Source organism: Tamandua tetradactyla, chromosome 20 (genome assembly GCF_023851605.1).
Source record: "Tamandua tetradactyla isolate mTamTet1 chromosome 20, mTamTet1.pri, whole genome shotgun sequence".
Taxonomy (NCBI): Eukaryota; Metazoa; Chordata; class Mammalia; order Pilosa; family Myrmecophagidae; genus Tamandua; species Tamandua tetradactyla.
In genome coordinates, this window is record NC_135346.1 from 34,595,419 (window position 1) to 34,608,126 (window position 12,708).

At 40.6% G+C, this 12,708-nt stretch overlaps 1 protein-coding gene across 14 annotated transcripts in view; it reads left to right on the plus strand.

The window, feature by feature from the left end:
* The window catches only part of GRIA1 (glutamate ionotropic receptor AMPA type subunit 1), a 394,307-nt gene that overhangs the window by 246,554 nt on the left and 135,045 nt on the right, over positions 1–12,708 (plus strand). For all 14 annotated transcript variants that reach the window (XR_013166270.1, XM_077137459.1, XM_077137460.1 and 11 more), the window contains 2 exons: positions 10,763–10,873; positions 11,598–11,804. Coding sequence is in view for 13 of the 14 variants with exons in the window: in XM_077137459.1 (XP_076993574.1) it covers positions 10,763–10,873; positions 11,598–11,804 (318 nt within the window). In the remaining variant the exon portion in view is untranslated. The remainder of the gene's footprint in view (positions 1–10,762; positions 10,874–11,597; positions 11,805–12,708) is intronic.

Sequence of the window (12,708 nt, forward strand, 5' to 3'; positions counted from 1 at the left end):
CCTGACATCCTTTGTTACACCTCACGGCAGCCTCTACTTCCCTATGCGTGTCCTTCATCACATTTCTGATGCCTTGTGATGGTGAAATAGAGTGGAGAGAATTGCCTGGTTTGCTACAGAGCTAGAAGAGTGCTGTGGGTCATAATAGCCCTAGAAACCTGAAAAGTGAAACTGGCAACAACACTTACTAGTTTGTAATTCTGAGCAACTTACTCATCTCTTGTGGCTCAGTTCTCTCATCTTGCAAATGGGGATCACTGTAATAATACCAACCTCATAGCATCATTTGGAGGATCAAATGATCAAATATGTGCAGAGGTTCTGAGTGCTGGGCCTGGCACATTGAAAGGCGAGTCTTTTAATCTTTCTGACTTAATACCTCTGTGTCTGTTCTAGCAAGTACAGTAGCCATTAGCCAGAGGTAATTAAATTCAACTTGAAATTAATTTATATTAGATAAAGCTAAAATGTTAGCCTTTCAGTTGCACTAGCCACATTTTCAAGTGCTCAGTAACTATATGTGGCTAGTGGTTACCACGTTAGCACAAATAAATATAGAACATTTCTATCATCAAAGAAAGTTCTGTTGGACAACTCTGCTTGCGCTTTCTCCTCAATTCTGTTAAGCCCATCTTCTCTGCTCTCTTGCCAGGGATTCCACCCTCTACTTCATGCTCTATTTTAGCTCATTCTGTTCATCGAGGCTATGTTAGTTCTCTATTGCCTCTGTAACAGTACTACAAATGTAGTGTCTTAAAACAACACAAATCTTGTATTCAGTTCTGGAAGTCAGAAGTCTGACCTGGGTCACACTGGGCTGAAAGCAAAATGTGGGCAGGGCTGCATTCCTTTCTAGAAACTCTAGGAAATTATCAATCCCTCCCCTTTCCAGCTTCTAGAGGCTGCCCACATTCTTTGGATCATGGCCCCTTCCTCTTCTTCAAAGCCAGCAATGTCCCATCTCCCTGACCCTTCTCCTATCATTGTAATGTCTCTCTCTGATCACAACTGGAAAAGATGTTCCATTTTTAAGGATTCATCTAATTAGATTGGGCCCACCTGGGCAATCTAGGATAATTTCCCTGTCTCCGTATTCTTACACTTAATCACATCTATAAAATTCCTTTCATTGTGTAAGGTAAGGTAACATGTTCAAGTGGTTCTGGGGATTAGGGCATGGATATTTGGGGTTGGGGGAGGCATTATTCTGTCTACCACAAAGGCCAAGTTTAAATGGCCCCTTATTCACTTTATTCAAGTTTAAAAGCTCTCCTGTCCTCTCGTGTTCCCACAGCACTTTTGACTCCACCAGGACGTTGTCATACGCTGCCTTGTTGCTGTGGCTATTTGTACACATCCCATGTCATTTCCTAGACAGTAAGCACCTTGAAGATTCCCAGGGCCTAGGGGCACCTCAGTATGCAGCCACATCTGTCTTAACTTCCAGCTCCCTATTTCGCTATGAATGTAGCTGTTTGGAGCAGAGCCAAACCCTTGATTCAATGGTACGCTCTCTGGGGACTAAATTATGTCTCTACCACAAGTGAGGCTTATCCAGAAATAGTCCAAATCTGAGTTCATTTTTGTCACTTCCTCATTTCTTCTGCTGCCTACTGGTGAAGAGAATGTGCAAGATTACTTAACTCTTCTATCCTCAATTTCCACATCAGTAAAAAATGGGGGCAGATCATGTAAATATCAGCACAAGGTCATGGTTCAATCACTCCTACCTATGTGAATGGTATGGATGTTCACAGCCATGACCAGTGTCAGGGAAATGAGGTGCCTATGGCTGAAGTCTGGAAGACACTAATAGGACTTCTTCATCCCTTTGAAAGCCTTGTGTTCTTCAGTGTAGTAATGAATAATGTCAGCTTCAGTGATATAATTCCCCTTTTCTAGATGAATAAACCAAGGCACACAGGTCTAGGAAGTTGCTTCAAGTCTCACCATGAGCTGTGGGTTAAATGCATACCTGAATTCAGGCCCCTCACTATCTTGCCCACGCTTAATCTGCTACAGCTACTGCCATAAAAGTGGATCAGAGTGACATAATCTGGACACTTCTGATGATTGGGATGGGGAGGAGGGCTGCTCTGGGAATTCTCCTGTTCCTGAAAGGGCATGAGACATGTGGCTTCCTCCCTAGGCCATCTTCCTTTTAGAATCTGAAGGGGAGTGATGGCTTACCCCTACCTTGCAGAAGAAAACATTGATATATCTCTTTTCTTTAAGGCCTCTAGCACACAAGTAGGTAAGATAGAAAACTGTTGACCAGTCCTCAGAATGACCCTCTGCCCTTATAGAAAAAAGTTATTACTATGCTTTGGTGAAACAAATTGACATTTCTATACTAGATATGAGTAGATGTGGGTTAGTCAAAGTACAAGAATCCTTTATTTTGCCCCAGGGGTAGGGCATGGTTTAATATAGAGCCAGATTATTTTCTACACATTAATGTTAGACTGGATATATTGGGGATATAAGTGATGGTGCAAAAAGTAATAAAAGATGCTGGAAAACTTCTACTCCCTGCCACTGCCTGGCTGCATGGCCTTAGGCACGTCTCTGAACCTCTCTGGGTTTTTGTTCCCCCATTTATAAAATAAGTGAGAGGGGTTGGATTGTGCAATCCCTGATTCCTCTCAGTTCTGACACTATGAATATCAGTGCCATGTTATAGCTTTTAAACCAATCCCCCTTCTCTGATTACATTGTCCCTGTACCTGACCAGACCTTGACTCCACTTGGAGGAAGAGAAAGGATATGTATCGATTGACCGACTGCCCTTTGGCATGACCTTCCCCAGTGATTGCCCCAAGGAGCGGAGTCCCCAACAGTTTGAGTTAAACCTAAACCTTACCAAGAAACTGTTAGTTGCCTCATCATTGCCTCACAATTTGTTCTTCATCATCTCTGAAAAGGAAGCACTATAGCAGGATTCGTGGTCCTCAAACTTCAGTGAATAGAAGAAATAATTTGAGGCCTCATTTAAAAATTCCGATTCCTGGAACTAGACACTGGACATTCTACCTTTTGATAACAGCCACAAGGCCCAGGAATCTACATATTTAAAAGCCTCCCCCCATCCTAGAGGTTCATAGTGCTATAAGTAGTCTAGCAAGAAACACTAGCATTATGCTTTAAAGGCATACAGACTAAGATTTAAGTCCCTGCTTCGTTCCTTTCTAGACATGTGACTTTGAACAAGTTAGTTAGCTTTCCTGGACTTCTGTTAAATCATCTCTTCAAGGGAGATAATTACCTCACAGGGTTGCTGTTGGAATTAAATGGGACAAAGGCTATTACCCCCATGGCCTGTAGTGAGGGATTCGGAAATGTAACGTCTGGAGTGTGATGGGCATTCATTCTGTGTTTTCAAGTGTTTATTTGCTTAACCTTGATTCTGTAGGCCACGGGGATTTTATGTCAACCTTGAATTTGGGTGAGTCAGGCTGTGCAGGCCCATGGTATGGATAAATCAGCCACCAGAAATAGCAGGCAAACCTTAAAATCCACAAGCAAATGGTTGCACTTTATTTTTCAGATCCTGAGGCTGTTTTTAAAGTTACTTTCCAATAACTAAATCCTTTCTTTGAATGTGGGCTTAAGCATCCTTTGTTTACAGGGGATCTGACTTTCAGAAAATCAATCCTTCCACATCTGTGGCTTCACACCTTTTATTCAGCCAGTCTCCTTGAAAAACAGTTTCTCAGATTCCAGGGTGACCTAATTGTGCTGGTTTTGGTGAACATTACATAGCCTTACCTGATGTGTGTAATAAGTGGGAATAGCTTCTTTGTGTTTTGGGGCCACAGGGAAATTCTCCATCTTTAGACCTATATCCTGCCCACTGGTGTGCCAACATGCTCTCTAGGTATCTGGATCCAATCTGACATCCCACTGAAATATGAGCTCTAAGTAGCCATCTACTAGCTGTCATAAAGTTTAGAAGTTTCAGATGCCAGGACTGGTGCTGGTTCTAGCAAAGCTGAATCCTCATGAAATCCCATTCAGAGATGCCATGGGATACTGATATAGAATCTCTATCTAAATAAAACTTTGTCAAATTCCAGTATATGACTGCCCAAGGGAGAAGTATAGGGAAAATTCTTACATCTTTCATCGAGGGACCAGTTCAGTGATTTAATTGCCTTTGCCCATCCCTGTTGGTCAGGTAGCTATTTTTTGACCTGGCTGAAGGCACATACTTCACGTTTCAACCTGATTTTAGCCTCCTTCTCTGAGTTGGTTATCCCTGTTCTGACCGTGTGTAACTGGAAAGGAAAGACTGAGTAGGAAAGATACCAAAAGTTATCTTCTAAAGTCCCAAAGATTTCAAAGTCCTCCGTTCCATATGTTCTTTGGAAATCGATCTTTAAATATTTGCCACCCAATTTAAGACAAACTGAATCATGTTATAGCTCTAAGATATAACCTCAATACAGACACTTCTCATTTCCACTGCTGACCCCAGAGCCCAGACCACCTTCTCTGCCTTCCTGGGCTCATCTAGTAATCTCCTTGTCAGTAGCTAGTCCTGCTGTTTATGTTTGTGACCCTCTATAAAACCATTTTTCCACTATAAGAGCAGGGACAATGTATTTCCAACATACATCAGCTCATATTGCTCCTCTGCTTAAAACTTTTCACTGGCTTCCCAGTGTCGGGATAATGGAATGTAATCCCCTAGATGCTGCTTCCCTCTGACCTCAACCCTTGCCCCTCTTTCTCATGCTCATTGCACAGCTGCTACATGGATCCCTTCCTGCTCCTTGAGCACAGTGTCACTCTCTCCTCAGGGCATTTTACTTGCCATTCCTTTACTTGGCATTGTCCATCATGGTGTCTTCATGTGGTGTGTTTCTTCTGTCTTTCAGGTTTCAGTTAAAGTGAAGTTGCTACAAACTGTACAGATACATTGTCCTGTTTCATTTTTTTCAAAGCGCTATCCCTTCTAATATTTTCATATTTATTTATTTGTGTAGATCAGATGTCAGCAAACTATGACTCACAGGCCAAATTCAGCGTTCCACCTGTTTTAGTTCAGCCTATGAGCTAAGAATGGTTTTTACATTTTAAAATGACTGAAAGGAATCAAAAGAAGATTATTTCATGAGCTATTATGTGAAAATACATGTGAAAAATTATATAAAATTCAAATTTCAGTGTGAGTACATAAAGTTTTATTGGAACACTCCCAGGTTCATTTGTTTGCATATTGTCTACACCTGCTTTTGCACTAGTCAGCAAAGTTGAGTAGTTGTGACAGAGATAAAATGGCCCATACAGACTAAACTATTTCCTGTCTGTCCCTTTACAGAAAAAAAAATGCCAGCTCGTGGTCTGGATATGTATTCTTTTTCTTGTCCTCCTCTCCCACCTCCTTGTCATCTTTCATAACGTAGATTGTTGGTGGGAAGTGGCTACCCAGTCAAGGACTACATTTCCTTGATAGAATATCAGCTCTCCAGTAGCAGGAACCATATTTGTTTTGTTATATTTTCAGTGCCTAAAATATACTGACACATAGTAAGCACAGGCAAATGAATGGTTGTTTATTAAATGAATGGGCAATTAATCAAATGTTGCTGGTAAATCATGGAACGTATTCTTCTATTCCTTATTTCCATAGATTCTGACAGCAAGTAAGAAAACAATGCAGGCAAATTTAATGAAATAACATCACTAGCAGAACTCAGATAAAATCACATAAATATATTAAGTTCAAATCTTTAAGTGTATTAGTTAAGGAAAATCTAACTACTACAAGAGTTAAACTCTGAAATCTCAGCTTTGTAACACAATAGATGTTTATTTCTTCTTCAAGCAGTGGTCATTTAGGGGGCTGAGTACTCTGACTGAGACTCAGGCTCATTGGAGCTCGATTCTTTCTTGGGTCTTTTGGCTGTCAACATCTAGCTAGCAGATGGGGAAGAAAGAAAGTGGAAACTGTGCTGGAGGTTTTGAGAGGTTCAGCCTAGAAGAGATACACATGACATCTGCTACATTCCACTGACTAGAACCTTGTCACCTAGCCTCTCCTAGATACAAAGGGAGTTGGGAAATGTAGTCCTTGACTGAGTAGCCACCACCCACCAACAACTCTACATTATGAAAGATGAACAAGAATCTTTGGTCATAACTTAAATGTCTTTGCCACAATAGGCAGCTTACTTTTAAAAACTGATTATAATTGATATCGTTTTTGGAGGTCATCAGCTATGGCTTCACAGCCTGCAGATACAAATGTATAAATTCAATTTGATGACTGTGCAAGGTAGATCAAGTAAATTTATGGTTCTATGACCATTTCCTATTCAGACTTCACCCACTACAAAAATCTAATCTATCATCTAGACTTATTTCCTTCATTCGAAGAATTGTTAGAGGTAGATGGAAACCTGGAGATTAAAAAAAAAATTATAACTGGCCCACAGGGAAGGTCTCTCCCTGTCGGGATTGTTTAAATTCTCTCCTGAATGGTGGGCCCAATCTTTACCAAACTACTAGTTCTGATTCATTTTTCAGATAGAATAAAATATCCTGTATATCGTCAGTAGAGAATCAAAGTGTTGTATGATAGCCCCACCTATTCTTCAAAGAAAGAGAAATCTGCCCTCATCTCATAAGTGTGATATCTTTTCAAAACTCTTTGCCACCTTTCTTTCAACAAACTGCAACCAGATTTCTCAGCCTACCAGCTTATGTGAGATGCCTGCTGAGTTTGGGCATTGCTCTGTCTTTACTGGCCATGGAAATATCATGTTTTATTTCTCTACCAAAAGGGTTAGGAATAAAATAAGATTTTTTACAACATGTAACTATTCTATGAGCTTTTGCTATGAAAGAAACTATATATTTTTTTGAAAGAAACTATATTTTAAAGTCAAACTGTATAGTGTTTTTTATAGATCCCAGTTTAATGGCTGTACTATGATACTGGCTTTGAAGGATCACTGTCCTTATAATTTAAAGCTCTTTCTAAGCCATATAAATCTGGTCTGTGCACTAATCTTCCTAATCTTACATTCTCCCTCTAATCTTTTATCAATGTAACTTGAGATTTTAGAGCAATGTTCTTGTATTTTTTGAACCACTTATCCTAGGACATGCTACATCAAAAGAAGGGTTCCATAGTCAAATAAGTTGGTAAATGTTGCTTAATGTATCTTTGTTTTGGAAACTAATCATGTTCAATACTGAAACGAAGACTCTGAAATGTCCTATAGAAGAAACCTGTTAACCTTCAACTAGACGTTACTCTAATGAATAGCATTTTTAACTTTACTGAAAATGTCGTATGAACGGGCACTGTAATAAGTGCTGTACATGCAGTAACATGGTTGGTCCTCCCAAGAAGCCTGTGCAACAGGCACTGATGTTATTTCTATTCTGTAGATTAGGAACCAAGGCTCACAGGATCAGGGAAATTGCCCAAAGCCATATAGTTAGTAATTACAAAAGCCTAGAGGTCTCTGTGGTGCCACAGACAGATCTCTTGACACTGACCCCTCTTTTAAAAATGACAGCTATTAATACAGTGAGAGTTTCAGAGGAATTAGTTACATGTCAAAGGCAAGTATCTTCCTCTGTACTGATATCTGTACAGTTTGAGTAGGAACAGCTAAACCTGTGGACTAATTGTGGAGAGGGAAGGAGAAAGCAAATAAGGGAAAGAGATAGAAAGGAAGAAGGAGGAAGTTAGGAGAGGAGGTTTTAAGGGGTGGGGAGGGAGGGAAAACTGTTGAGCATCATTATGGGAAAAGAATAACAATCGGTATATTTGGTAACATCCTCTAAATTTTATTGATTCTATCAAATAGCCCTACCTTTGGGGTCCATGAGGTCTAAGTTCTATATCCTGCCACTAATCTACTCCTGCTATATAACCTGTATGTTATAGATTAGAGCATTTGCTTTTCCCATGCCTCATTTTTCTCATCAGTGAAACATGGAAAATAATTCCAAACCTGCCTTGCTTGTTCTATTTGCCTGGAGGATCAAGGGTACCATATTGTGAAAGTACTTTGAAAAAAAAAAAAAAACTTGCACATTGTATACCACAATAGTGGTTTTAAAATGGTTAAGTTTTAGCCAGACGGCTTTTAGTGAAAAAGAACTCTTAAGGGAAATCCTAAGATGTGAAATAGATAAATAGTAGAACTGACTGTTGAAGCAGAAAGAAGGAACCCAGAGCTTCCTTCCTTTTCCCTGACTTCCCACTCCCTCTCATGAATGTAGTGAGGGGCTCCTCACATCCCTTAGGGCTCCAGGGAGCACTGGCCTAGCAGAGAAGCACTGGATTGGGAGGTGAGGCAGGATTCTGTTAGCTATGTGGTATTGATCAAATCTTTGGGTTTTGAGCCTCTATTTTCCCCTCTTTAAAACAAAAAAAAAAGGATGAATGAAATTATCCTTCAGGCCTTTTCCAGCTCTGATAACCTGGAAGTCTAAGTTTCTCAACCTTGTGTCCTTTCAGAGAAGTGTCTACTTCAAGTTTGACTAAGAGCTTCTCCCACAGGCAGCATTGTCTACATTTACTGAGGGAAAATCTTAACAGTGTCCTGAGAGACAATTGCCCCCATGAGGTCTTTGCTGTCCACTGACTCCATGCTGGGCACAGCCTTCCTGGAGTTACATTTCCCAAGCGTCTTCGCTTGGAACAGATGTGCTAAGCTAAGACAGGGGTCCTACAATGGCTAGTTTGGGCCTCATGCATGAGAAGCTGACAGCATCATGGAGAAGAGAGAGAGAGATGGGCGTACAGACAGTCAACCACAGAGCTCAAGCAGGAATAGGTGCAAGGTTTATTTCCCAATTCAAGCATTGGCTGGTAGCATTCCAGAGTTCAGAGGGGCAAGGGCCTGGACTAAACCTTTCTGTACTCAGATCCTGGTTCCACGACTTTCCTGTGGCTTTCATTAAGTTAATTCTCTACTTCACAGTTTCCTCATATTTAAAATGGGAATGATAATTAATGACCCACTTGATATGTTTTTGTGAGGATTAAACAAGTTGAAACATGAAAAGAACCCAGAAGAGAGCCTGGAACACAATATGCACTGTATAAATGTTAACTAATATGATTCCCAGTCCAGAGCTGAATCCCACTCAAGAGTGGGAGTCCCTAGTGGTTAAAAGCAGCCTCTGGAGACAGCTGGCCAGGGTTAGTGGCCAAGCTCAACCACTCTAAAGCTGTGTCATCTTGGGCAAGTTAGCAACCTCCCAGGAGCTAAGCCAGGAAAAATGGCACATAAATTGTAAAACACTTAGCTGAATGCTGCTGACAAAGCAAGAACATACTCAATGTTAGCAATGATTATTGTTGTTGTCATTAATGGTTGTGAGATCACAGAAAGAACAGTTTTTTCCCAAGTGAAGGAACTAGAAAGGTCATCATGTTGAAGGTGACATGCGCCTTGGTTATTGCAAATATGGGCTGAGTTCTGATTGTGGGTAGACCTGTTCATATCTCTACATACGCAGTTCCTGTTTCCTTCCTTTGTCTCTTTTCATCTCCAGCCAGCAGAAAGATCAAAAATCAAAGCACAACTGTCTAAATATAGATCAGCAATTTACAGATATAGATGTCTGTATATATGTTTAATTATATATTCTCTTCCCTGGCATATTGTTGCCTTTAGGATAAAAACTTCATTGCTTAATCTGGCTTTCAGAGCCCTCTGCTACCTAGACCCAAGTACCCACTGCCCATTTGGACTAATTACCATATCTTTCACCCAGGACCCACTGAACTTCCATATCTAAACCAATTTCTGCCTTTACCCCTTGGCTCATATTCTTCCTGACATGAAAGGTCTGGTCCCTGCCTATCTAACCCTTATGGCCCATGTCTCTTGAGCCCTGCCTCCTTTAACTGCCCTGTCCCTGCATATGATCCCACTCTTGGCTTTTGCTTCTCTGAGTTCCTAAGGCCCAGGCTATCTGAACCACTCATTGTCAACTGGCCAGTCCACATGTATTTGTGTGTCTTGTCTTCCCACATAGATTGGAGGAGTTCTCAGAGCTAGGATCTTTTATACTGCCTCATTTCTCTCTCAGCCCTGGCACACAGTACCAATATCAATGTTTTAACACAGAGCCTTGCATATGATAGGGATTCAACAAATATTTGCTGAAAGAAAATAGAAAATTAGTTAATATAAATAGACTATAGATTTTTAAACAATAATGTTATCAACCAGTATTTTTAGGCATTACTATATGCTGACTATTAACATAGCTAGTAGTTGGAAAGGAGAAGAAGAAATAATGAATAAAATAACTATGACCTAGGAAGTTAAATCTAGGTGGAAAAATAAGGTTAACCTAAAAAGAAAATAAAAAGAATGTAACTTTTAAATCATTTAGTTCCAACTATAATTCATGATGAGCTCAATGAACAGATAGATTAACAGGTATGGGGGAAAGAGTGATGCCCTGTGGACAACTGCAGGGAATTAAATTCCCGCAGTCTTGCAGTACAGTATACAAAAGCAGTTGTACAATTGAACAGCTGAATCCTCACCCTTCAGAGAATCTATGTGAGGATTTTCATTGAGGGTGGCCAGTGGGAAGGGGGGACATGGTGAGCATCTTGCCATTTACCTACCAATAATGTAGAGCCCATTGAGTCCAATAGCCAATGATATAAGGCTGATCTTGCTTTCTTATTTCTGGAGTTGGCTGGGTGGCCAAAAGCAGGCCAGTCTGGAGAAGCTTGGCTTACCTTGTATCTCCATCTTCCTCTCATTAACAGATTGGTTACTGGAATGAAGATGATAAATTTGTCCCTGCAGCCACCGATGCTCAAGCTGGCGGTGATAACTCGAGTGTTCAGAATAGAACATACATCGTCACTACAATCCTAGTGAGTCCCCAGACCTTTATCAGGGTTACCTGAGATCCAAGTAAGACTCACACAAGTATTTTACACCAGGAGTGAAAACTGGTCATTCTTCTTGGCTAAATTGGGTCACAGATGGAAAGAGGATATAGGAAAAAAATGTTACAGGAGGCAGAGTTACTGAGTTTTCACCCTGTCTCTGCCATTATCTCACTTTGTGTCCTTGGGTAAAACACTTATGCTCTTTTGACCCATAATTACTTCATATTTAAAACATTAGGGTGGGGCTCAACTGTGTTGGTTTTCATTTTCCACCCTTTCACAGTAGAAGCCATTTTAAAAGTAAGTCACTGGAAGTCTGCTGTATAAAGTGGGTATAAATGAAGTTGCTATGATTTTCCTTGATAATAAGAGATCTGGAGACCATTTGGTGTCTAATTCTCCATCTTAGTGTCCCCACAATGTACTGTCATATACAAGGGTTTGTGGGACATGATTTAAAAAGCCGTATACCATATTTCCGTGATAAAACATTCTTATCTTAACTAAGTCTTTTGCTTCCTTAACCCAAGAAGTTTGTCAGATCAGGGGTGAGTGGGCGTTGGGATGGGAGAAGGGAAGGAAGAAATCCAGAAAGTGGATTTAAGGACAAGGGAGACTTCCCTAGTGTTGGGGATGTTCCCCTCTGCATCCCTACCCATGGGTGAAACATAACTTACATCCTCTGCCTCCTCCATTTCTCTACCAGGAAGATCCTTATGTGATGCTCAAGAAGAATGCCAACCAGTTTGAGGGCAATGACCGCTATGAGGGCTACTGTGTGGAGTTGGCCGCAGAGATTGCTAAACATGTGGGCTACTCCTACCGTCTGGAGATTGTCAGCGATGGAAAATATGGAGCCCGAGACCCTGACACAAAGGCTTGGAATGGCATGGTGGGAGAACTGGTCTATGGAGTAAGTTCACACCAGGGTGGGGGAACTGGAAGGCAGAAGCAGAGGGTTTGAGAAAATCATTTGGTGGTTGGCTGGCCCTGACCTTTCAGATGCCATGATTGAGTTTTGTGCTGCTAAAATGATGAATCCAAAATCCATTGTCTTAAGACACTCTGCATTCAGCTTCCTTGCTCCAATTTCCTCAGCCCCACTTTACTCAATCTCATTTCAGTTGATTATTGTCCAATATAGGTGAAATATTACCTTACATATTATTTTTCCCAAGGCAAAATGTTGAGTTGTCATTTCCCTGCTCAAAAGTCTTCTGTGGCTCCTGAAGTATAAATTTATCCCCAGTATTAGATGCACCAAACTAACTTTCTAGTCACTTGTCCAATTACTCCCTCTCATGCATCTTCCCAATTTCAGCCAAACTGCTCCCTCTGTTCCCTAGAATAACCCTTTCCATTCTTCACCTTTAAAATGCACCCTTCCTCCAAAACTGGTGTCAGATATTACCTTTGTCAGGATGTCATTTCTTTTTCCCTATAACAGGTATGAACTCCCCTTTTTGTTTTTCAACTATTCTCGTTTTCTTCAGCAGTAATTTGTTTTTGCCTCTTTTATGGCCTCTAGCTTACCCTGCCTTATATAATGATTATATAGTGGTAGGGTACAGGTAATATAACCTTATATAATAGTTATCTGTGTAATAATGGTAGGTTCACTTCATCTCTATGTTTCTCACCACACCTAAAACAATGTCCTGTACTATTACTGTAAAATGTTCAATAGATTGAGCAGTTTTGAGAAGAGCTAAATGCCAGCTTTGCTTTAAGTGTTCAGGGAATCATTGAAAAGGAGAAGATTTGATCCCTCCCTCAATGATATTAACATATTGTGAAATAGAAAATATGATGAGACA